Raw genomic sequence first — 25,914 nt, forward strand, 5'->3', positions numbered from 1 at the left:
GACCTTCCCTCATCAGAGCCCTTTTTCTCTCAGTGAGGGGTGTTTAAATTGGATGGGATTCAAGGGGTCTGGGACAGGATACATGCTGATATGTGCAGGGTGCTGTGTTTGCACATGTATGTTTTTGGCAGGCCTGTAGATTCACAGAGAACGCCTTAGTTTTCGGTCTAAGACTCCAAAGATTTTGCAGCCAGGTTTTGCTGAAGGGATGTAGGCACACTGACCATGGGGCCTTACACATGGTTTAAACAATTGGCTGGAATAGGTTTTTTTTCCCCTTTAAATGTCTAATAATGTTAATACTGCTTTACACATACTTTTTTGGTTTTCCTGAAATGTATTTGGTATTTTTTTGTGCCAGTGACCCTTTTGGAGAAGGGTGGGATGTATGCGGCATCCTTGCGCCCCCCAGAGAGCACCCCGGGGGAGGGCCACCCTCTGCCCAGAGCTGGTTTGCCTCGGCCGTGGAAACGGGGCAGGACCAGGTGGAACCCACAGTCAGGAGGGCGGTCAGACTGTCTCTCTTACTGTGTCTGAAAAAGAATGAATCAAGAAGTTGAAAAAAATATGTCGGGACTTGCTGTGGTAGGGGAGGGAGTGGTGCCTCAAGCCTGTTTCTGGCTGCTTGGGGGACAGGATGTGGGCCGCGGGGCCCGCTTCGTGACCACTGTGTGGCATTGGTGTCCTGTTCCTGTCTTAACAAATCAGCAGCAATGCAATGGCCTGAAAGAACCGCATTTTGTTACCCCAGAGTTCTGTCATCCCGAAGCCCAGGATGGGCCTCACTGCTGAAGCCGTATCATTGTCCAGGCTTCATTCCTGAGGAGTCTCGGGGGAGAATGCGTCCCTTTGCCTTTTCTGGTTCTAGAGGCCACCTGGACACCTTTGTTCATGGACTACTTCTTCCGTCCCCAAAGCCAGCACGGCCCACAGACCCCTCACCTGCCCGGGTCCCCCTCACCTGCCCGGGTCCCCCTCACCTGTCCGAGTCCCGCTCACCTGCCCGAGTCCCCCTCACCTGCCCGGGTCCCCCTCACCTGCCCGAGTCCCCCTCACCTGCCCGGGTCCCTCTCACCTGCCCGAGTCCCGCTCACCTGCCCGAGTCCCGCTCACCTGCCCGAGTCCCCGTCACCTGCCCGAGTCCCCCTCACCTGCCCGAGTCCCCCTCACCTGCCCGAGTCCCCGTCACCTGCCGAGTCCCCGTCACCTGCCGAGTCCCCCTCACCTGCCCGAGTCCCCCTCACCTGCCGAGTCCCCCTCACCTGCCGAGTCCCCCTCACCTGCTGAGTCCCGCTCACCTGAGGGTGCCTGAGAGGGACTCGGGCACCGGGAGAGGTACTCACGGGCCTTGATCTAGGCCTTCTCGTTGTACTGAAAGCTGGGTTTGAATTTATAAGCCGGAAGTAGTAGTCACAGCTCTAATATTAACCAGTTGCATAATCTTTTCCTCCCCAGGCCTCAGATTCATCACCGAAATTCTTAGTTTCACTTCTTGATTCCTGCGTATAGGCTTGGCCGTTGGTGCTGTGGCGCCCTGCCCAGATCTCTCTTTCAGGAAACCCGGCAACTTCTGGGTCCGTGGGCGGCAGGGAGCTCTCCGCTGGGTCCTGCTCTAGGGTTGCCCTCAGCCCAACAGAACCCCTTTGCCCGGGTCACACCCTCTCCAGGGGCAGCCCGCAGGCAGGGATGGCGGGTGGGGGTCGGGGTCGGCGGTGAGAGCGCCCGGCCGTCCTGCCTTGACTCCAAAGGCCATTCCGGCTCCTGACTCCCCCGGGATTGGCAGAGGCCGCACTGCAGTCCCGCTTTCCCTCTGACAGGCCCACGTCCTTCACCCCTGCGTGGTGTTGTTCCCAAGAGCGCTTCCCAGGACATGTCCCGTGCACAGAACTTAGCACTGTGGAGCTTGTGTCCCAGGGAACCTGATCATCTGAATGCTCAAGTGACCTTTTTCTCTTGTTTGGTTTTTGACCCTAATTTTGTCTTATTTTATGACTGGCTATTTTTGATTGAGTGTTAGACACTGTGTGAAAAATTGCAGAAACTTTAGATGCCTTTACCTTCCTCCAGAGGACTTCCTGTTCCTGCTGCAGGGGCCTGGCTGGCACAGAAGCACCTGCATGCTCAGACACCTTAAATCTAATCATGGGCTCAGGTGATTTGGATGTTAGTTTGTGAGCTGATCTAATTCCAGTTCACCTTCTCTTGGCCTGTGACCCTGTGGGGTCCCCATGCGAAGCCATAGTGCTTTGCTGGCCCCTTCTGTGTGGTGGGCCCTGGGCCAAAGGACACACCACACAACTTTGTGTCTGTACCTCCAGCCCCCTGGGCCTATCAGAAGCTCTCCTCAGCAGCGGCCACTCAGCCACATTTCCCAGACTGACGGATGCCGCTCGGTGAGAGTGGGCCAGAGGGCAGTCTCACCTCCCTGAGGTTCCCTCCTCTCCCAGGTCGGGCATTTCTGAGGACGGGAGACAAATTCAGAGGATTTTGTTTGGCTTTTCAGGTGTCCTCTGTAGGCGACTTCGTCCACCTGCTCTACCGTTTTCTGCAGTACGGGTGTAGAGAAATTTATTCAACCAGTATATTAATGTTTATAATTATGGTTTTATTAAAAGCGTAATTTACATGTTTATTACTTTATTTTTGTGCCTATATGCAGTTGTTTCCATATACATATTTGAAGTGGAATTGTGTCACAAAGCACACAAAAGTTGAAGGCTTCTCATCGTATCTGAATTGTCTCGCAGGCACTTTGTACTAGTTGATACTCCTTCAGCAGCAGAGGAGGTAACTGCCTTTTTAATCTCTCTGTTAAATCTAACTTCATAAGTGTTTGTGCGTTTTTCTTCCCTCCTGCAGGCACGTGCTCTGACGCCTCAGACTGCAGAAACAGATGCCATTCGGTTTTTGGTTGGGACACAGTCTCTTAAATATGATAATCAGGTAACTATTTTTAACAAATGTATACATGTTAATTACCAAGCCTATTCTTAGTTTTATAACCAATTTTGCTCTTGATTTTCCAAACAACATTTGAGAAAATTAATGCCACATGAAGTAAAACTTTCATTGGGGTTTAAATATCCAACTGTATGCAATGCTTGAGTTCAGTAATTCAGACTTATTCTGTGTAGCGTGACTGGCTTGGTTTTATGTTTTGGGTTTGTGGTCATATGGAATTTACCTCTCAAATGACTGAGAAGCAGCCTGGGGGCATTGCCAGCATCACCCCTTCTTCCTGGGCCAGAGGGTGACCCCTTTAATTGCCCACAGCACTCTCTGTACCTGAGCCTGGATGAGGCCACCCCCTTTGAACAGAGCTCCAGGCCATCTCTGCCAGTCCATCTAGGTCGGTCATAGGATGTGAACCATTTGCTGTTCTGGCCACTGTGGTAGAAAGAATATTGGATACACATGAGCTCAGTGTTCAGCCGATGGCTTGACACAAACAAGTGACCTTGAGTGACTGGGATGATCTTGCTGGACTTCGTTTTCCTCATGGCTCAAACAGAGGTAACTCTGTCTACTTTCTGTGCATCACAGGCGCTGGGGATGCTGGGAAGACGTGCTCTGCCTTTGATCCTGGGGAAGTGCACATGAGGCCATGTCAGTGGGCAGGGCCCTCCTCACTGTCCCATGGGGGCCATGGCATTAAAGTAGCTGCCAAAGAATATTTGCTGCTGAATAGGCTATAGTGACATTGTTCCTCTCATATGCTGATGAGGGACTTTAGGTTATCAGTCATTTTGGCAACTAATTGGGTGACATATAGCTAGAGACTTAAAAGTAATGTCCATATTATTTAACCTGTAATTCCTATATCCAAGACAGAAAAGCTTTATATATAAGGGATACTGTTGTAACAGTACATATAATTGTGAAAAATTAGAGCCAATTAACATGTGCAAATATTAGATTGGGTAACATGGAATTGACTTGTATGATGGTGGAATCATGTGATTGAACCTGGTTACTCTCCTTGGACTAGTGTTCACTCACTACACCTGTTAGGAGTTATAAACTACTTGTAAGCATTACACCTTAAGAATGGTTGAGAGATTCAGTGAAATATTAGAATTGTAAATACTATGTGATAACTATTGTGTAAAAAAAGTGGATCGTTTTGCAACATATATAAATGTTGGATCACTACATTGGCAACTGAAACTGATGTGCCCCAGAATCTGAGCCATGGTTCTTGAGGTGACGGGAATGTTTGTGATGTGAATTGTTTTCTGATTTTCAGGTTTATGTATGTGTTACTTTTTCCTGGACAATGTCCGATGGGAATGACTTATTTATAAAAATGGTCGCCAATGGCCAGTGTAACAGGGAAAGAGGAATCCCAGCAATGATGCCCTGCAGTCTGGGGGATGCTGCCTGAAGGGCAGAGGGAGGGAACCAGCCAGGTAACAGCACAGAGGTGGGGACAGAGGCCCAGCTGCCCTTGGGCTGAGGCCTGCCCCCTGCCCCCTGCCCCTTACCCTGCCCCTGCCTCTTGCTCCCATCCCCTTCCCCTGTTCCCTGCCCCCATGCCCCACCCTCTGCCCCCCTCCCCTGCCCTGGGCCCCACCGTTCACAGCTCCTGCATCTGGAGGAGCCACCACACCAGTGGGCAGGAGTCAGGGGTCAGGTGTGGGGCTTCTGTCTGGGGGGCAGCTGGGCAGAGCTCGTCAGGGGCAGGTGTTCTCCCGGCCTTCACCTAAGTGTTCACCTAAGTGCCTTCTTCTCATCTGCTTGCTTTTTGATTCCACCCGATTCTGAGGCTGTCACATTGACCTTTTTGGTAAAGCATTGGTTTTTGAACTTTGAGGACAAGGAAGAAATTATTTAATTAGGTATGCTTATAAAATTTTTCTATTGAAAGCTAACAAACACGTGAATTAAAAACAAAATAAGGCAATGTAAGGCATTAAGTTACATGAATAAGTTACACTGTATCTGGTTTTATCAGCCAAAGTTGTTTGGTTATGACACTAAGCGGGGATCAGCCCCAAGTGACACAGTCTCAGCCTTCCATAGATCCTTTTGGGAGCGAGGTGGCGGTGGGGTCGGGTCCCAGCACATGCGCTGCTAACAGGATCCAGGGACCGCGGGGGGCTCGGTCGCGCTGAGCTGCCGTCCCAGGTGGCTGGGAGAAGTCAGCGCCTGTGGTGAACGTGGCTCACAGCTCTATGTGCTCAGTTTTAGCAAATGTAGCTTCCTGATGCAAACAGGCCTGTTTCTAGAGCACAGCTCATCATTCCTTGGGCCTAGAGGAAGGGACATTTTCGTCAAGTGAGTGTTAGTAATCAGTCCTCCCCACGGCAGGGCGCAGAAATTGGATGCTAACTTAAGTTTTATGGTTAACAAGTGTATAGCGACGTGGAAACCTTCTCTGTCCTCATTCCGTGGCTACTAGAGCGCTGTGTGTGCAGGACCGCCGTTCCTCTGTTGTCTGGCTCCTTTCAAACTTCCCAGCAAACTGCTCATTAAAGCTTGTGGCTCTGGCCTCTGTTCTATTTCTTGGCCTTGGTTGAATTGAAGGATGAAGAGTGAGTCTTTTTTATTTATTAATTTTTATTAAGGTATCACTGATATGCACTCTTCTGAAGGTTTCACGTGAAAAACACTGTGGTTAGTACACTCATCCATGTTATCGAGTCCCCCCCACCCACTGCAGTCACTGTCCATCCATGTGGTAGGACACCACAGAGTCCCTACTTGTCTTCTCCGTGCTGCACTGTCTTCCCCGTGCCCCCCAACACCATGTGCGCCGATCATGATGCCCCTCAGTCCCCTCCCGCCCTCCCCCACCCTCCCCTTTGGTGACCGCTGGTCTGAAGGGCGAGTCTTTTAACTCCTGTTTCCACACTTCATCTGCAGAGAATCCAGTAGTAGGTATGGAGGCGCTCATCCAACGTACTGGTGCTTCCCCGTGCTGATTCTGGGATGGGGGTGACCCAGGAGCGTGCGTTCGTTCATTCAGTGGATGCAGAGTTCTGGGCCTCTGTGACCTCTCTGTGTCATTTGCTAGATACACAAACTGCACAAGGGCTTGTGCTCCGAGGTGAGCCTCCCAGGAGATGGCAGCATAGGTGTGCGGATGATGCAGTAATAGTTGTGAGGGGCGTGCACAGGGCGTGGCGGTGGGAGAAGGGGCACCCGCCCTTCTGGTGACATCCCAGAGGGGGCGGCCCGTGCGCTCAGGCCTCCTGGCTGCCGTATGTTGTCACTGGCCCAGGTCCTGAGTTTTCGTAGCGCTTTGGCTCATCTCTGGGCAGGGGCCCTGGGAAGGAGGGCCAGATATGCGCGCTCTGCACACATGTGCTGCTGGAAAGAGCCCGCCAGCCCTCACACTCCACGCACATGTTCCCTCACACATGACAGGGCCTCCCTACTGCAACACGTGTGCTTCCTCCCACACACGACACCGTGTTTCCTCACATGCACTAGGTGTATTTCCTCTCACACGTGACGTGCATCTTCCTCCCATGTGATACGTTCGTTCATGTCATGTGGCACATGTGGCCCTCACGTGACACAGGCTTCCTCCCACAATGTGACACACGTGTGCCCAGAGGCTGGCTGTCAGCGGGGCTGCCCGTGTGTTACTGGGTTGTAACTGCCCTGTAGAGAGGTGCCGGGGCTGGGTGAGCACAACCCTGCGCTGCCTGGTGCTCTGTCCAGGGGCACAGCTGCCCCTATGCTTCCAGCCATGTTTTTACAGATGACTGTCAGGTGCATGTGAAGGCGGTGAAGCTCTGTCACCGCTAGTCCCTGTCTCCCCTAACCTCTCCTGAGCTTGTTTCTCGGCAGCCAGGGCGGCAAGGCTGGGCTCTTGGGGACTGAGGCTGGGGAGGCTGGCCGCAGGGGCCCTGTAGAGAAAGTGAAGGTTCCCGTGGCCAGGAGTCTCTCCTGACCCTGGCTGGCTTGCTCACAACACACATGTGGGCAATGCATTATTACTGACTCTATATAAAGAGCTCCACCCAGTGCTCTGGGCTGCATGGCTGCAAGCCTGCAGGAGAGCAGAAGCAAGGACAGAGACTGGGACGGCCGCGGGGCCACAGAGGCCCAGGGTCAGAGACCGCCTTGCTGCTCTCAGACTCGCTCTGAGGCAGACAGGATTATAGTGCTTGACCTGCCACCGTGGGAGTAAAGTTGGGTACAAACCCTTTCACCCTAGGAACGTTCGTTCCATTGTCATTTTTCGGTCTCACTGAATTGAAAGTGAACTTGCCCGTGGATGAAACCCACTGGCAAGACAATTGGTGACATTGGCGGGATGTAGACCGAGGAACAGAACAGGCTGGCCTCATGACGGGTGCTTCAGCGGCTGCCCCATGGATGGGGAGACATTCGAGTGTCTACCAGCAGACATGTGGTCAGAGGTGGCTTGCCTCCTAGAGGGCTGTCCCTCCCCCCGCATGACTGGGAGGGGGTGGAGGTGATGTCTGAGGCAATGAAGTTGGCCCTCTGCAAAGTAGGGAGTTCCTTACAGAGCAGGGTGCCTGCGAGGCAGTGGGGACCATGGGCTGGCGGCTTCTCAGCAGTGTTAAAAGCTGTAGGGAGAAAGACGCCCTCCTGCAAGAAGCATGAGAAGGGGCAGCATGAGAATGTGAGCTGCGAGGTGCTGTGGGAATGGTAAAGGATGTCACGGCAGCCCGAGAAGCAGCAGCCTGAATGCAGGCTATGAGGTGCCGTGGGCCAGTGAAGGATGTAGTGGTGCCGCCAACCCCGGGAGTGGAGGAGAAGCCCAGGTTTGATCAGCAGGTGGGGTGGAGGCCTTGCTGGTGTAGGAGGCCTCCGCCCCTCCTCTGTGGAAAGCCCGCCTGGTTGACGTTAAGGAAAAAGGCACAGCAACCATGGCTTCCTCCAGGAGAAGTGCAGCCCCTTCCCCAGGTCATGAATCTGTGCTCCACCTCTGCACTCAGGCTGAACTGGTGGATTTGGGCTTCCACTTTCAGCAGAAGCCCTTGGAGTCAGTATCAGTTTGGCTCCTGCGTCTTTGGGACATAGGTGTTGATGGAATTATTTTGATGGTGAAACTGGCTTCCCTGATGACTTACCCTGCCCTGAGGGAGCAGCTGCAAAATGCACATCAGACCCCAGAAAGTCAAGCCCTCCTAGACTGTATTATGGCCTCTCCGCAATGTATGGCTCAGTCAGGGTGATCTACTATCCTCCCCTGCTAGATGTCAGATGTATGCTGAGCTCCAACAGGTGTTACGGGAGCTAGGTCTGAAAAATGCCATCTACGGTCCGGAGAATTATGGCCCAGATGAGGAGCCTTTTACTGTGAGGGTGAGAAATGTGCTTCATATGGCTCCCTCGTCCCTCTTTGGGCCCTTAGTGGCCATTCTTGCCCCTCGCTTAGGACAGCCCATAAGTGAGGTTACCTGTACAGTAGCAGACTTGGGAGAGGCTGAAGCCATGAGAGTGTGGAAGGAAATAAGGTCTGCTACTCGAGGAAGAGTTTAAAGGGCCCTGTGAAGGTCGTGAGGACCCAGATGTGGGTAGATTTGATAAAGGCAGGAGCAGACAGGGGAAGTTGGATGGAAAGTCAAAATCTTACTGGAGCTGTGGCAGCAAATGAAGCCAGAGCGACAGTTTTGGCAGTTGGCTAAAGCAAGGACCAAGAAGTGGAAGCCGGAGACAAAGCCACCAGGCCGGCCTGTGTGTCTGCAAGTCCAGGGGCCGGAGAAGGTGGGTATTGTAAAGCCCACCTGTGGTCCTCCTGGTTCACTAAAACATGTGCCTTATCACCCTTAAGATCAATCCCCCTAATGTCTGTATGGATTGGGCACACACTCTAGCAAAAACTGCTGCTTGCTGGGTGTGCAGGGAAAGCATGAGTCACGACCTCCTCTGAGAACAACTGGTTTCAATACACCTGTTGTGGGATGACCACCTGAGGGCAATGGATCCTCTCAGGCTTGAGGATTATTATAATTTCTGTTACCTGTGTCATAATTTTTGTTATCTGTATATTGTTGTAGCCCCTATTGTTATTGTGGAATTTGGTTACAGTGTTCCAGTTTTCTTGCACAGGGACCATTGCAGAAAATTGAGGGTGTATAGATTGTGAGGTGAGAATCTTGGAAGAGTGGAGTGTGGAGAAAATGAAAGTTTCTCTGGCCAGGATTCTCACCTGATCCTGGTTGGCTTGCCCATTGCACACATGTGGGCAATACGTTATTACTGACTCTATATAAAGAGCTTTGCCCAGGGCTCTGGGCTGCAGGGCTGCAGGAGAGCAGAGACGAGACTGGAGTGGTGGCAGCGCCGAGGACAGAGACTGAGACGACTGCAGGGGCAGAGGGGTCCAGAGGCAGGGACCAGCTTGCTGCATGTAGACGTGCTGTGAGTGGATGGGATTCTAGCGCTTGACCTGCCACTGTGGGAGTAAAGTTGGGCATGAACCCTTTCACCCCAAGGACGTTCCATTGTCATTTTTCAGTTTCACTGAATCAAGAGTGTACTTGCCTGGGGCTGAAACCCACTGGCAAGACAGGCCCCTTCCCTGGGCGGGGCCCCACACATGCCCTCTGTGCACAGACAGGTGTGTGACCCCCACCTTAAACAGGCGATGAGGACTCTCCAGAAGCAGCCAGTGGTTCTGCGAGGTGCCCAGCTGGAACATGTTAGGGTTGCAGTGAAACACACTGCTTCTGTTCCCCTTTTCCTCACCCTGGCACTTAAATCTGCACCTTAACTATAAAGTGAGGATTTAAAGTGCAGATTTATCCTGCAGGCTGAGTGTCTGCCTGGTGCAGACCTCCACTCATACAGAGAGGGCACCTGCTTCACCAGGCCATGGCCTGCAGACAAGCTGTCTCCGTGTAAGTCTGGGGAGAGGAAATCCCGAGGCAAAAATACCTCTAAAAACTGAAATCAGTCAAAGGGAGAAATAAAGTTTAAAATCCATTTATTGCTTACAAACTGCAGTCCAGAGCCTTCTCTCCTGCTCCAGCAGAAGCAAAACCGGCCTCCTTATCACCTCTCAGGTACAGATAAGCCCTCCATTGCCCAGGTCATTACCCACTGATATGGAGATGAACTTCTCTCCACCCCTGAGGAATGATGCAAATGCACTAAAGCCATATTTCTCTCCACCCTTGAGCACCTGTTGATATGCGTATGTGCTAAAGCCAGGCAAGATATTCTGGAAACACTACAGTTTTACCCACACCCCGAATCAGGACACCAGGGCCAGGCTGAGCCCGCCTTGGCTGCGGTGCAGAACGGCCAGCAGGGTCAGGCAAGGAAGGAGTGTGACCAGAGGCCCTGCCCCTGCAAGGCTGTGGAGCCTGCTCCCTACAGGGCAGGAGCCCAAGGTCAGGCCTGTCCTGGGGGCGAGGCTTGGGAGGGGGCTCCTGGCCCCTGGCTGTGCCTCAGGCCACAGCTGCTCTCCAGCCTCCCTGGGCAGCGCCCACACCTGAATCATTCCCACTCAGCCTGCCCCTCCCTGGGAGTTCTGGCCGCTGTCCCAGCTGCTGGCCTTTCTTTGTCAGTTAAATGCTGTTTTCTGTGCCCATGATTCTGCCCCGGCCTCTGTTGGGAGCAGGAGGGGCACCCCGGGTGCTGCGGTCGTTCTGGGCTCCTCTTGATTAAGGGAGGCTCTTCCTCAGAGGACGTGTGCTCCCTGGCCAGTGGAGCTGAGGCGGACGCTGGGAGCTGGGGGTTTCGGAGTGGAGGGGTTCATTCGGTCTGCTGGTGCATCTGCACAGATGTTCTTTGAATATTGCTGACGCCCTGTGCCCCACGCTGATGGGACGAGTGCTTGGGTGACAGAGAGGAGGACTCTCAGCAGGGCCCTGGCAATGTGGGCAATGTGGGCAATGTGGGCCCGGGCAGGGAGGACGGGTGACCGTGCAGCCAGATGCTCTCCTGATAGCTCTTTATCTTTTTTGTTTTTTAAAATATGTAAGCTCCCCTCCTCTCCCCTCTCCCACCTCTTCTCCCCCTCCAGTCCCCCCTCCCCTCCCCCCCACGTGGTGACAGGAGCATGTGCCCACGGCCCTGAGGAGCGGGGTTTCTGTGCAGCTGGAGCCAGGGGCTCAGCGATGCTGCTGAGAACCCTGCCCTCTCATTTCTGTCTCTTTCTTCAGGGTGGGCTTTATCCCCAGGGATCCCGTACTTTGAGTGTGTGTCCCCGGAGGTCTGATTTGGGGCCCCGATCGTCCCTCCAGCCCTTGCAGCCCATGTCCCGGGCATGCTGGCCGAGGCGCTCTCTGTACCTCCCTCTCTGGCACATCGGTGCCACCCGCGGGGCTGTGGGCCCCCCTGGTGTCTCTGGTGCGGCCGGGTGAGGAGTTTGCTGTGGCCTCCTTCAGGCCTGGGGGACGGTACGTCTCTGCCCAGGCTTTTGTGCTGCCCCCCTCCGCCGAGCGGCTCAGGTCACCTTTCATGTGAGGCTTTACTGTCACTCCTTCCTCTGGCCCCGGGCAGGAAGTAACTGCGCTCCTTGCTCTGCCTGCCCCTGTGAACACACGTCTCCAGCAAGGACTTGGTGCATGGCGTCCTGGTGTTTCACCTTAGTGACTTCTCTCCACGTTACTGGAAAGCCGTTCCGTCCCTGACGTGTAGGGTGAGGTTACTGAGGCTCAGGGGCCACTGACTGTTGGGTCCTTTTGATGCCTGGCCCTGAGCAGGTTGTCACTGGATGGATGTATCTTAAGGAAGGTCACAAACCTTGCAATGATTAGATCTAACTTCGCAAATGAACTTATTTTTAACGTGGAAATCTTGCCGTGCCTGGTAATCTCTTTTTCGGTGAGACAAATGGACTGATTCATTCCTCCCTCCGTTTCTCTCTCTCTCTCTCCCCTTCTCCCCTCCCTGCCTCCCCCTCTCTCCCTCCTTTGCCCCTTCTCTGATGATGCTGTCCAAGAATCCCAGGCTGGGTATCTAATTCCATGCTTTTCTCCAGTAAGGCCCATCAGATCAGTTGGTCTGAATATCAAGGAGAATCAGGTCAAACCCACTGCCAGTTTGTCCCACAGGACTCCTGAGGAGCAAATCCCTGGGCCGCCCCTGGGTCCCCTGCAGAAGGGTGGGTGTGCACCGTGCGTGGAGGGCTTGCGCTCTGGCTTCTGCCTGAGCCTGCGGGAGAGGGGCACCTGGGCCTCCGCCCCGGGCTTTCCCGGCTGTGCTCTGCCAGGGTCTCCTTAGAGCGGCTCCCTGGACGTCGCGTCCTGTGCCTGGAGCCGGCCCCGTGTGCCCCCGTGTGACTGTGACACGGTGCGCAGAGCGCCCCCCCTGGCCCCCGTGGATTGCTCTTGTCTTTGTTGTCTGAGGGTTCTGTCTCACCATACTGACAGGGCCCCTGTTCCCTTTTTTAAAAGCATGGAGTTATACTATATGTTTTCTAATTTTTAGATTTATTTCTAAAAGTGTGATTGTACGCAGCTGGTGGCATTCTAGTGATCTGTTTAGGTTCCTGCTCTTCCCTCAGGCCCTGACCAGGTGCTGCAGCCCCTCCGGCTCGTCCCCCTGCTGTGGTCTGAGTGTCCGCGGCCCTCCAGCCAGATTCCTGTCGGAACTGACCCCCAGGGCAGTGGTGTTAGGAGGGGGCCTGGGGAAGTGCTTAGGTCACCAGGGAGGAGCCCCCATGGTGGGGTTGGGGCCCTGGTTTGGGGCACCCGCGAGCTCCCGGCCCCTCCCCACGTGAGTGCACAGTGAGGAGACACCCACCAGGCTGTGCCCTGAGCCTGGGTGCCCGCCTCCAGCTGCCCAAGCCCAGGCCCGAGCTGACCAAGAAGCTCCTGTCCCCGGAAGCAACCCCCACTGGGCACTGAGAGGTTGTGGAACATGGGGTCTTTTTTTTTCTGGGCTACCAAGCATAGTTTGGGCCTCCAGAACCAGGGATGTTAATATTAAGGCTGGGGCTTATTTGCTCAAGTAAAGAATATTGATACAGATAAAGTGGCAGCCCCCTGGGAAATGTGTATCATGTTTGACCCTACCTCGTACGGTCACTTGAAGTCTTAGCTAAAGAGTCAGTATGTGTTTCAATTAGAACAAAGAAATCGTAGGAATCCTATCCTCCAAATGTACAGATGCTGCAGCGAGAGCCCAGAAAGTGTTAGTGGCTCACGCAGGCCAGTGCAGCCAGGAAGCAGCAGAGGCGGAACTGGAGCCCCAGTGTCCTGGGACTGGATCCCAGTTCATTCAGCAGGTCAACTGAGGCAGCACGGGCTGTGCCAGGGGCCACGTTTTCAGGGCTTCTAACTTGAAGTGGGTGCAGAGGAAGCTGGTACGAGGCCAGAAGAATGGCTCGCCTACCCAGGACCCAGCCACCTGCAGTATTATGGGCTGCTCTTTGGTAACTGCCAGCCCAGAGGGTGTTTTTGTATGGATGACAGGGCGGGGCACATTAAAGGGGAGGGCCTGGCATGGAGTCCGCCTGGCTGGGTGAGCCGCATCCTCTGGCCAGGGTGGCTCGGCTGGCCCCTGGGGGGTGCGGTCGGTGGCTGGAAGATGCCAGCCCCTGGGGAAGCCACTGGAATCTTGGCGCTCCCTAAGAGGGAGCTTTTGATTTTTCATTTCCAGTTTTATCCACAGGTTTTTTGGTTTTGAATCTTCAACAGTTTGCTCCCCTTAAGTTCGGAGAGAAGACACGAAGGACGGCACAGTGGCCTGGTGGGCACAGCTCAGGTCTGGTCCTGGGTCGCTGAGACGCTGGTGGCTGTGGACCAGGAACACCCTTTCTAGCCCCGATTCTCCAGGAAAATGAGGGAGGGTTGATGGAAATGATCTTTACTGGCTTCCTACTAAATTTTATAACTTAATCCTTAATTTTTATAGTGTCATCAAGGCTCTGGACTAGTAAATCCAACTTTAAAAATTTTAATAATGGTAACTTAAAATACATGAGTTTGGTCTTCATTACAAGCTGCTAAAAGCAGTTTGGAAACTCAGAGATGGTGTGAAGAATGTAAGGTGGTGGCCAAGCCCTTGCTGGGCCAGGACCTCCCGACCCGCTGAGCCAGTGCTGCCCGGCCTGCCTTTGTGCCCCCCCACCATGCTCACACTCACCATGACTGGAGTATCTTCTCCTCTGTATTGTTGTCGTCAGTGGCCTCTAAGGGCACATGTTAATTCAGGGGATATTCTCTGTACTTGCAGGGAGAGCTGGGTGGAGAGTGGCGCCCTGAGAGAGTCAAGACAAGGTCTCCTCCATGGGCAGGAGCTGTGCCCTGCTTTTTTGCTTACCCACTGCAAAGCCCAGTGTGGCGGAGGGCAGGGCATCTCTTTGCACCCCAGCGGTGTGGGGGGGTCTCCATGTGTGGAGTGCTGTGGGGGTGATCTCCATGAACTGTGGTGGTGTTGGGGGCTTCTTCATGTGGGGATCCCCATGCACCCTGATAGTGCTGGGGCATCTCCATAGGCCCCGATGTGGGGGAATTCCCATGCCCTCCACGGCGTGGGGGTGACTGCACTGTGATGGTGGGGGGCATCTGCACACCCCAGTGTTGGGGGTCAGAGCACATGCTCTGGAATCCTGTTTCTGACTGAGCCATGCTACTTCATCTCTTTAAGTTGGGTTTCTTACTGTAGATTATAGCCGATAATGGTATATTTTAGGGCTCTTTTAAGGATCAAAGGAAACGCATGTGCAATACTTAGACTACCTGACGCATTTTACCTACTGGCCGTTATTTGATCCCTTTTTATGGTGGTGATGTTCAGATTTCTGAACGTCGCCAGATTAAAACATTTCATGAGAATGTATTCTTTGGGCCTGTCCACGAACCTACTATAAATTACGATACATGGAAAAATCTTAGGACTCCTCCAGCTTGAAGATGAAGGCTAAGGGCCGTGTTACCAGCGTGTATCATGTTAGGAGAGAGGGACGCTGGCGTCCGGACTCCTCCCTCCTCCCTGCTGTCCGGGAGGAGCTGACCTCCGTGTGCCTGCAGGTGCAGAGGCAAGCCGAGAGGGAGCCCTGCGCACGTCGGCTAACAGCCTGCGAGGACGGCACGCACTTGGCAGCTTCTCAGGAAACGAGCTTCCCCAGGAGGTGGGAGAAGAAGGACCCTTGCCCGGAGGAGCTGGCGATGCTGGCGCAGCAGGAGTGCCGGGCAGCTCGGTTCCCGGGCAGACCGGGGGTCAGGCTGGAAGGGCGGCAGGGCAGCGTGCAGGGCGCTGTGCTGGCAGACAGGCCCGCGGTGCCAGCCAGTGAGGAAGTGGGCAGCTGGCGCTCCTGGCGCTTGAGAGCATTGTGGGGGGTAGGTTTTGGGAATGGAAAAATTGTACATTTCAGTGTTTTTTTTCCCAGTGTTAATGGATTTCCTGATCAGTAGGAAATGTGTCAAATAATGAAGAAAAAATTCCTGTTCATTCTAACAACACAAAAATTATGCCTGATTTTGTACATCGCCTTTTAGTCTGTGTTCTCATGTGGCTTTTATATAATCACATGCCATTTTATGTTCTGCTTTTAAAGTTTAATGCTTTCATAACATTTTTGGTATTTATAATTGCTCTTAATCATAATTTTTAAAGCTACATAATATTCCATAATTTTTTTTTGGTTAATTTATTCTTTCGGACAAGTTTCAAGAAATCAAATTATTTTAATTTCAATATTTATATAGTTCTTACTTACATATGATTATAAGTCTAAAAGAATGATTCAGATATACAGTGTGTACCAGTTTTTACCATAGTCTTACCAGTAGTGGCTATCATCACTTAAAAAAGTTGGCAAGTATAATAGAAATTGGCATCACATAATTCTTATTTTTATATGTTTATGTCATTGGCTATAATAATGAATTCACCACCTTAAAATTTTTTACTTACATTCACTCTAATGGATGTCTGTAAAGTACCACATGTGCCCATAAAGTGCAAACATGTAATGCATTTCCACACGCGTACGCCCACCCCCTGTCACTGTCACTGACGTCATCTCCAGGCCCCGCAGGCTCCTGGGGGCCCCGTGTCTGGGCCAACCCCCACCCTGCCGCGGGCCGCCGCCGCTCACGTGCTGGAATCGTGCTGCCTGCTTTTGAGCTTCATGTGGATGGGCTCACGTGGCGTGGGCCTTGTATCTGATCTTCCCCACTCAGCACTGTGTTTCATCACTGGTTCTATGCATCAGTGGTTACTTTTTGTTGCTGCGAGTGTTCCATTTTATGAGTACCACAGCTATTTACTCCTGCTCCTGCCGGTAGACACCCAGGCTCTCGTTCTTGGCTGTCATGAGTAAGGCCACTGTGGACGTCCATGCACATGGCCATGTACCCAGACAGCTTGCTGGGTCATCGGACATATGTATTTTTAGTTTTAGTAAATGCTGCCAGGTATTTTTCTCAGTGATCGCTTAATAACCAGTTGATAATTAGTTATCAAGAGGTTTTTAAATGTGTACTGTGTCAGAGGGGAAGGAATTTACAGGTGAGATTCCCTCGGGTGTAGAAGGAAGGGAGAGAGGACAGTAAGAGGACAGCACGTCTTCGTTGCTGGGAAGAGCGCTGCGCCGTAGTGGCCCCGGCTCTCTGATATGGAGTGTGGGACTTAGGAGCTGCCCCCCCGGGAAGGTTTCCGAATCCACCGTGAACGCTGCATTAGGCTGTGCGTGCTGGGAGAAGCTTCCTGAAAAGAGTTGTAAAGGTACAAGTAAGAAGAATGATTTTTAATCTCCTCCTGGGGCAGAGGGGGGAAGGCGCTGGTTGCCCCAGCTCTCACCCTGCAGTGAGCTGTGTGTGCACTCTGCCGGGGGCTTCTCTCGATCCTGGGAAGTTCATTTCCCGTCTTATTACTTACCTTTGGGGCACCGGGGTTCAGGGTCACATGGCTTTAAGTGACAGTGGCGGGATTTGGATTCTGCTCTGAGTGCAAAGCGACCCCTGAAGGGGACTGGAGGTTACTTGCACACTGAAACTGCCCAAGAGGAAGCAGTCAAGAGTAAGAGCCCCGCTGCGGGAAGCAGAGAGTGTGGAGGCTTTGGAGTGCCATGGAAACGTGTCAAAATTGCTTTTACTGTAAAGTAATGCATATCAATCATGAAGAAATGTGAAAAATACAAACCAACCATGAAGAAGTGAAGAACTGCTGTAGGCCCACTGTCCAAAGATGGCTCACCTTCCTGTACGTGTTCCCTTTGGACAGGCTCGCTGTTCACATGCCCTGTAGGCCACTTTGGTGCCCGTCTTTACTTGCCCCTGTCCCCTTCAGTGTGTGACACGGAGCCGCTTCCCTGGCGCTAAGTAGTCTTTGTAGTGTATTGACTGGCATCATAGTGTGATATTAGTCAAATTCTACAATTTATTTGAACAATTCCCTATTGCTAGACATTTAGGTGACTTCTGAGTTTTCATTACGATAATCAATGCCACAGTGAGCACTCTTGGATATAAATTTTTGTGCAAACACATGAATATTTCTTAGCATAGGATTTATTTTTTAAATGAATGCTTTATTTTTCTCATTGACTTGGGTGAAAATAATTTTAATTCCTCTGAAAGTTATTCAGAAAAGCATAGAGATTACATATTTAATGTCATTTAGTGTTTAAAATGTAATACTATTATAATTAATGTATGATCATAAACATTGACGGTTGAACTCATTTCTAAAAAGAAGCGTGTATGTGTTAACGTACTGTCCTTTCTCAGTCCCTCCCGCCTGCATCACCTGGCACGTGTTGAGTCATGCCCGCGGTGGAGCAGGCAAAGCGCGGGCCGTCCAGTGGTTAGGAGCGGTCCCATCCCTCCCTACTTCCCCCGCCCAGTGGCAGGTCTGAACGGCTAGACCTGCAGACCCTGAACCCTGGCCCTGACGCAGCCATGGCCTCACCCAACACCTGGGATGGGCTTTTGGTGTCTTGTTTCTTTAGGACTGGCCATGATGGGGCTTACAATCTTAAAAATACCCCACAGGGATTTCATGCTTGTCTTTTGAGAAGACGACAGTAAAATGAGTTTATATATGTCTGTGCTGTTAGTATGATAAGAACAGCAGTTAATGAGAAATGTTAAAGGTGCATTTGATTATTCTTTGTAATCATTGTGTTCAAGGTTCTTGGACAACGAAGTCCTGATGTGCTCTTTTGTTGTATTTGCAGATCCACGTCATAGATTTTGATGACGAAAATAACATTATAAATAAAAATGTCCTCCTCCATCAAGCGGGTGAAATCTGGCATATCAGTGCCAGTCCTGCAGACAGAAGTGTGCTGGCCACCTGCTACAATAAAAGTAGGTATTCTTGGGGGTTTGTGTGCGTTGGCCAGATTGGTCTTGTAATGCTGATGGATTGGTGTGTGATCTGCGCAGGTGCTGTATCCATGGAGAATGTGGCAGGTTCTGTCATCCAAAGGCTAAGGGTGGAGGCCGGAATCCCAGCTGTTCCAGGCAGTGCCCGCTCACAGTGTGCACGGGGCAGAGTGGTCCCCAGTGAGCTGCTTCCCACCCCAGCTTCTCTTCAGGCTCTGAGGTCTTGTACATTAGTGCCAATCCAAACATCTGTGCCGCTGAACTGGCCACGTGTCTCCTCACTCTTTCTACGTCACTGCCAGTAACCAGCGCTCAAATTCTGGCTTTCGGGGGACATCTCACATTTGAGGCTTTTCTATTCCGTAAACCAGAACAAAGTCTGTGTGCTCTGCCTTGTAGTTTCTGATGTGTTTTCCTCGTTTATCCAACACGCCTGCCTGCTTTTCCGGGTCCCCTCGCTTGTAGACGCGCCATGGAGGCAGTGTGGAGGTGACCCGTTGCGCATGGTCCTGGCTCCCAGCGGTACGGGGCAGGCGGTCCCCTGCCGGGGCCTCGCCTCTGGAGTCTGTGTGGGACTGCGGCTTTCAGAGGATCCTGCGCTGCTTTTTTTCTACTTTGACTTCCCCCGCCTCTGCCTCCGCCCCAAGGTTTATGCTTTTCTTCAGGGTAAAAACAGTTTCCCGAGAGGCCTTCCCTGCGTGTTGCTTCTCTCCTTTGCTCTCTGTTGCTTGGTTCCCCATGCTGAGTAGCACCTCCGAGCAGGTCCACCGTGACCCTTCCCCCTCCGGCCCAGGCAGGGCAGAGCTGCTGGCCCAGCGGCTGTTTCTTCTGTTACTGAACCTCTGACATAGCATAATTGGGGTGGTAATATACTTTTATAGAAATAGCTATTTAGTCCAACAATGAAGAAGAAACACGAGCTGATTCATACTAAGTGGACCCCGCCCTGCCCCCAGACTCGGGGGTTTGCCCCTTTGCCAGCCTGACCCACTCCCTCCGCTGTGCTGCCCCACTCCTGCCGCCCGAGCTGGCCCTGCTGCCAGCCGTTTGCCCCCACTTGCCTTAAGCCAGAATCCGGCCTCCACCCTCCACCCCGTTTTCAGGGAGGCAGGCAGACCTTCTGGGGTGGAGATACAGGAAACAGGTAGTCCTCTTCTAGAAAAGTCACCATTTTTTGACCAATCTCCTTATTGATTAACTCAATCTCCCTATTAACTAACTGACCTTAATTTCATCTCCAGAATGCCCCCATCTTTGCCGGGTGTGGCCGACTGGCTCCTGCAGGGCCGGTGGGTGGGGCCTCCTCCCGCCCCTGTGGGGCCAGCCTGGCAGCGTCTTAGGAGACAGGCCCCTCCGGAACGTCCCAGGCCCCCAGGGAATTCTCGCCTCCTGGAGGGAGCCACTCGCAGGTCCTGCTGAGATGTCCCTGCCCCACCTGGGCTCCTGCTGGCGGACTCACCCGTGACCCTTGCGCTCCCGCCCTGTCTGAGCAAAGGTGGGGAGGTGCCCCCTCAGCCTCTTGCACGGCCTTCCCGTCACCGGTACCCTGACCTGGTCATTCTGAGCTTTTAGGCAGACGTTCGGAGCCAGCCCTGGGCTTCCTCTCCAGGGCACTTTCTGACGTGCGCTTCTTCATTTGGCCTCTGTTGGTGTCTGGAGAGGCCGAGAGGCTCACGCCGGCCGTCTCTTCCCCAGGTTCCCTCTCTCAGTTTACCGTCGGCAGGGCACACAGAGCCACCTGGTGCCATCTGCTCAGGCCTCCCGAGTGCAGCCGCTGCCCTGCTCACGGCTCTGGCCCGCGCTCCATGTCACCTCACACCAGGACGCCTGCCTGCCTCCAGGGCCTGCCGCCCTCTGGGCCCTCCCCGCAGGCTCTGGGGGCCTGTGCCTTCCGAGGCTGTCAGGGTGGCCTGGCTCCCTGCGGAGCTCCTGGGAAAGCAGCAGCCCGAGCCAGGGTCCGGAGACGTGCCGCCTCCTGGGCACCGGATCCTGTGTTTGTTTCACAGGCTGCACAGGAAAGTACCTGAACCCACGGGCTTAAACAGCGCCTCCCCTTACTCCCCGCTCCCGCACTGTGCTCAGAGCCGCCTGGGGGTCCTCTGCGGGGTCTGGGCTGCCCCCCGGGGCCAGGGGCCGGCCGCTGTTCTCCTGCGGATCCGGGCGTCTTCCTGCTCACTGGTCGGTCCCAGGCTGTGTGCCTGCCGGTGGTCAGCGGTCGTGGTCCCCAGAGGCCTGTCGTGCACAGGCTCAGGCCTGCGCCTCCTTCGGGGCCCCCCACGTCTTCATTTCCAGCTGGGGCTTCCCGAGACCTGCAGCTCCCTTCTCCAGTCTCAGGCGGCCGTCCCTCCTGTTCGGTCTTTTCCTGTTGGCCAGCTGCTCTGGGAGAAGACGCTGCCGTTTCACAGCATGCGTGCTGAGTTCTAAGAGCTCTGCTTTCCCTGCCCCAGGCGGAACCGCACTTCAGTCCTGTGCCAAAGGCTGTTTGGCAGCTTGAAATGCCACGGGCTTTGTGTCTCCCCTGGTCAGCAGCGAGCTGCCCGGCCGCCGACTGTGGCCGTACTCCTCGGCCCGAGGGGCTTCATGGCTCACCCCGATCTGTGTCAGGTAGTCTGATGTCATGCCCGTGGGGTGAGGTGCCAGACTGCCGGATCAGGCGCCTCCAGGAGAGCTTGGGGCGAAGATCTGTGCCCGCCACACGCAACACGTACAGAGAAAGCTCTGCAGAGCCACCAACACGGTCTGCAAACAGACTCTTGACCATTTTTGCCCTGAGCTTTCCACCACCCAGGAGGCTTTCACACTGTGGTGAATGGAATGTGAACTAGACCCAAGGCGTCAGGAACCTCGGTTAACGTCCGGCGCAAGTTGTCACCTGTCAGAACAGGCCTTGGTGTGAAGACCAGCACCAGCTTTGCCTCCTTGTCCCCTGGGGATGTTCGGAGATCATGTTTTTCACCTGTTGGCTCCTGGGCGCTGAAGTTGTGCATGTGCCCCACGTGCTCATTAGCTGGTGTGCGTGCGTAAGCATTGCAGAGACGCCCCCGTTGTGCGGCCCTGAGGACTGTGCGCGTTTCCTGAGCCCCTGCCCTGCCACAGCTGATCCCTGGTGTCGTGGGCGGCAGCTGCATCTTCCTGCCGACAGATGAGGGCCCCTGGGCCGTGTGTCTCACGCCCTGTGCCGTGTCTGGTGGAGGGGCTGCCGAGGGCTGAGAGGGGGAAGGGGGCCCACGGGGCAGGGGCAGACCAGGTCCCAGGGCCAGCCTCCACGGACTTCTAGGAGGGACCTGCTTCTAGTAGACGGTTGTCCTCTTTGAAAGCTGCCCACTGAGTCCCCTTCACGTGTGTCCCGAAACCCTTCTTCATGGGTCTCACTGGGAGGACTGGAGCAGGGAGCCGCGACAGAGCTCAGCAGCCTGGGAGCAGGGTGTCCACGTGGCATCTGGGGGAGGCTGGAGATGGGGGACCGGGGCGGTGGCAGGGGCAGGGTCCCTGGACGGCCTGACCCCACGCAAGGAGGCAGCGCTTCGGGTCTGCCCTGTTGGCACCGCCCGCAAGTGCGCCGTCACTGGAGGGAATGGCCCCAGGTTATTTTTCTCACAGCGACTTTGCTCCACCTGCAGATGTGCATCTGTGAGGGCTTGTGCCTCGTGTGTGTCCTGACCCCTGTGTTCAAGTTCTGTCCCCACAGGTTTTCTTCAGGTTCCTTGAGGAAAAAGTATATGCTTCAGACAAAGTGCAGTAGTCGGGCTGTTTTTAAAAATTGTGATGCCACTTCGCTTCCTTTTTTTTCTCTCTGGATTAGAATTTGTCTGCTTTTGTGGCCACTCACACCACTGTGTGTCTGTGGCATCCTCAGTGTCTTTTGTGAGTCGTGTGTTGTGTGCCTGTCACGACTGTATTGTGTGTACACATGTCACGTGCGTGTCTATCTTGTGGCTCATGTCATGTTTGTCTCGTGTCGGTCGTGTGTGCCTGTCATGTGCGCATGTGGCTGACGGCCCCCACCCGGGCCCTCAAGGGCACTGGCGTCTCCCCCTCTGTGCCCCGGTCCCTCCCACTGCCCTCCCCTCGTGGCCCCTCTCTGGCAGCTGGGCACCGGCGTCCCCCTCTGTGCCCTGGTCCCTCCCACTGCCCTCCCCTCCTGGGCCCTGTTGTCTGTGTCTTGAGCCTGACGCCGTTTCCAAAGTGCTCTCGCACTTCCGGGCGTTTCTCTCGATACTGTCACAGGCATGATGACTGTGATCGAAAAGAATGGTGCAGAATAGGGCTGCGCTGGTGTTGCGCTGAGACGACCCAGGGGGCAGGTGTTCCTACCTGGGTGGTGTGGGTGTCTGTGGAGAGGCAAGTACTGTGCCCTGATCTGGGTCCCAGGCTCCCAGAAGGACCTGCTTGGCCACCGGGGCCCCTGGTGCAGGGGAAGCACGCTGGACCCAGGTGATGGTGGCGGGCAGTGGGACCCAGTGCAAGGGCCCTTTGGGGCATCTTGTGGGCCCTCAGTGTGCTTTTGAGCCCGGAGTCCCAGGGGCTGCTGCCCCACTTCCCCAGCAGGTATCCCTCCATGCATCTGCCTCCCCACCCCATGGCCCTCCTCCCAGTTCCTGCTCTCCCCCCTTCCTGAGCTCCTGGTTACCCTTGAAAACACCTCGTCCTGAAGGCCCCCCCTCCGCCTGCCCCGGTGTCCAGCAGGACTCATGGCTGGGTCATGTCTGCATGACGTTTCCACCCCCACTCCCCGGGCTCCTCCCCTGCGTACTTGGTGCCTGAGGGTGCCACTCACCCCAGTGCTTGAACGCCCGCCTGGTCGGCAGCGAGACATGCGCCCCCCTGGCCTGGCGCCCTCCTCCTTAGGAGTGGCCCCGTCTGGAAGATAAGGTCCACAGCCTCATAATGGGTGCCCAGAAAATGCTGACCGATTGAATTGGCTGACTTAAGCAGATTTGGAAGACTAGTCTGATTGAGAGTTAAAGGAGGTGGGAGCCTTTCTCAGGACCGAAGGGGCTGCGATGCCTGATGCCTGGGTGGCACCCGCACTTGCTTATTCAGCCTCCGTGCTCCAAGGGAGGAGAGTGTTGGAGGCCAGGAGGTGGGGTGAGCCCAGACGGGTCTTTGTGCCTCTTCCTGTCCCCCGTGGTCAACTAGACACGGGCTGCTGTGCACAGCCTGTGCGGTCGTTTGCAAAGTAGTGAGGTCCAACGTCAGGGGCACTGGGAAATTACAAAGGGATCGTGAATGGTCCAGAGACATCCGCCAAGCTCTTCTGGCTATTTTCCAGTGTTTCTCAGTTTCCGTGGAGCAGGGACAGCGGTGGTGAGGAGAGTCACCATCCGCTAGGGACGCAGGTGTGGTGGGAGCAGCCCAATGATTACGTGGGTTCCACTTTCCCGTGCTCTCTGCCGGCTCTGACCTGGCCAGGCAACTCCTGGGCCTTCCGTCTGTAAAATGGGCACAGCTGGACCCACACCATTGTTTGGAAGAAGAGTGGGAACCGGCAGGTGTTGAGATGGTGTGCACTCCTGCTGTGGCTGTGCCGGCACGAGGCCAGGTGAGCAGGAGCCACGTTCAGCTCTGACCCTGTGGCCTGAGTGGACCGCAGCCTCTTCCAGCTGGTGGTGCGCCTTGCTGCACCTGCCCCCTCTGCAGCAGCGGGCACCTCCGTGGGTCCCTGGGCTCACCGCCCCCTCTGCAGCAGCGGGCACCTCCGTGGGTCCCTGGGCTCACCGCCCCCTCAGTAGCAGCGGGCACCTCCGTGGGTCCCTGGGCTCACCACCCCCTCTGCAGCAGCGGGCACCTCCATGGGTCCCTGGGCTCACCGCCCCCTCAGTAGCAGTGGGCACCTCCGTGGGTCCCTGGGCTCACCACCCCCTCTGCAGCAGCGGGCACCTCCATGGGTCCCTGGGCTCACCGCCCCCTCAGTAGCAGCGGGCAGCTCCTGGGTCCCTGGGCTCACCGCCCCCTCAGTAGCAGCGGGCACCTCTGTGGGTCCATGGGCTCACGGCCCCCTCTGCAGCAGCGGGCAGCTCCTGGGTCCCTGGGCAGCTGGCAGAGTGGTCAGCTTAGTTGGCACTCATGGCTCACCGCTTCACTCTTCCTGCTACCAAGGAGTGTCTTCATTTGGGGTACAGAGCCTTTTGGGAGCAGGGGTCCCAGGTGGTTGGGGCCACAGGAGCAATGTGGGGTGCCTTTCTGTAGGGCCAATTTTGTTTGGTTTTAAGTAATAAAGCATTACTTTTAACCTAAAACAAATGTAGGTGTGTTGCCATGTAGAAAGCCAGGTTTGCAGCATCTCCCAGTTAACAGGAGACTTGCTGAACGTCCCTTCTGGTAGAGTCCCCAGGTGCCATCAGGTGGGCACGGAGCTGTCTGTAGAGGATGCACTTGCTCTCTGGTCATTGGCGTGGCCCCTTTGGGGCAAAGGGGTAGGGGGGATTCGAGGGACTGGGGGCATGGAAGCTCCAGGTGTAATGAAGAAGGCTGTGATGACACAGGCCCTTCCTGGGGCACCCCTCAAGGTGGGCGGCCCCTCCACCCCCATTCCTGCGCTGGCCTTCACTTCCCTCGGCTGGATCTGCAGGGCCCGGAGTGGGATGGAGCGGGAGGGGTTTCCCTCCTGAGATCCGGCCTCCTCCTTTTCTCTGCCTCTCTCCACGTTGGAGAACCCCCACGTCTGTGGGCCAGCCTCCCTCCCGAAAGAGTCACAGCAAATGAGCCACTAGGCACGAGGCCCAGAGAGGTCCTCGTGGGCATCCATATTGGTGGCCTGGGGTGGCCTTACCACCCTGGCTAGTACAGCGAGCCTAAGCTGTGACCGCCGCCTGTCAGGTGGTGGCAGGAGAGTTTGACCTTCTGTTCTGCTTCGGCTCCGTCTGCTTGGGACCCAGGTCGGGGCAGGATTTGCATGTGACGAGCCTGCAGGACTCAGGGTAAGAAGTGATGACCCAAGGCGGGTCGCTCCCTCTGGCGGGGTCTCTGGCTTTGCACCCTGGTGGGCCGTTCCTGGGCTTCCCTGCAGGCCCTGGGACTGTTCCCTGGAAGAGCCAGATTGTGTGACTTTCATGTTCCAGGGTTGTAATGATGTTTGCCACGTTTAGTTTATAGATTGGATACGGTGATTTGGCGACTTGCACTGAGCTGATGAGCATCACCGTAGCCACGTGTCCCTGCTCTCTCAGCGTCACAGGGGTGCCGGCAGCTGGCACGTGGGGGCATCTGGTGTCAGACCCGGTGAAGCCCTTCAGCGAGCACTTGCTCATCAAGTTCCCATTTTACTGATGAGGAAGCCGAGGCATGAGGAGGCCAAGTGAGGGTCTCGAGGTCCTGTGTCTCCCTGGGGCAGATTTGGGGTTTGGGCCCCAGAGCCTGGTCCCAGGTGGCATCCCTACTTAGGCGCACAGCAGGCAGGGCCGTTAGATCCTCCCAGGTCATCATAGGGCCGCCTGCCAATTTAGTACCAGTTTCTAGCTTTAGATACTCATTCTCATTCCACATGAAAAACTATTACTATTTTTTTAGTTTCTGTTGTGCTGAAGATGTGGCACTAGGAGCTGGGGAGGAAAAGCAAGGGTTCAGCACCAGGCTTCAAGACCACCCCACAGGCAGTGCCGAGCCAATGTCCTGCGGCCTGTTCAGTTGGTACCACTAGGAAGCCACGCCCGGGTCCTCCTGGTGTGGGCTTGTCTGAAGTCTGTGTGGGTCCTGAGGCCGA

At 54.8% G+C, this 25,914-nt stretch overlaps 1 protein-coding gene across 2 annotated transcripts in view; it reads left to right on the forward strand.

Moving 5' to 3' along the window:
- EIPR1 (EARP complex and GARP complex interacting protein 1) overlaps positions 1 to 25,914 on the forward strand; it is a 122,827-nt gene that overhangs the window by 12,302 nt on the left and 84,611 nt on the right. For both annotated transcript variants that reach the window (XM_036881647.2, XM_057497484.1), the window contains exons 2-3: positions 2,860 to 2,943; positions 18,062 to 18,194. In XM_036881647.2, the coding sequence (XP_036737542.1) occupies positions 2,860 to 2,943; positions 18,062 to 18,194 (217 nt within the window). The remainder of the gene's footprint in view (positions 1 to 2,859; positions 2,944 to 18,061; positions 18,195 to 25,914) is intronic.

Source organism: Manis pentadactyla, chromosome 2 (assembly GCF_030020395.1).
Source record: "Manis pentadactyla isolate mManPen7 chromosome 2, mManPen7.hap1, whole genome shotgun sequence".
In the NCBI taxonomy this organism is placed as follows: Eukaryota; Metazoa; Chordata; class Mammalia; order Pholidota; family Manidae; genus Manis; species Manis pentadactyla.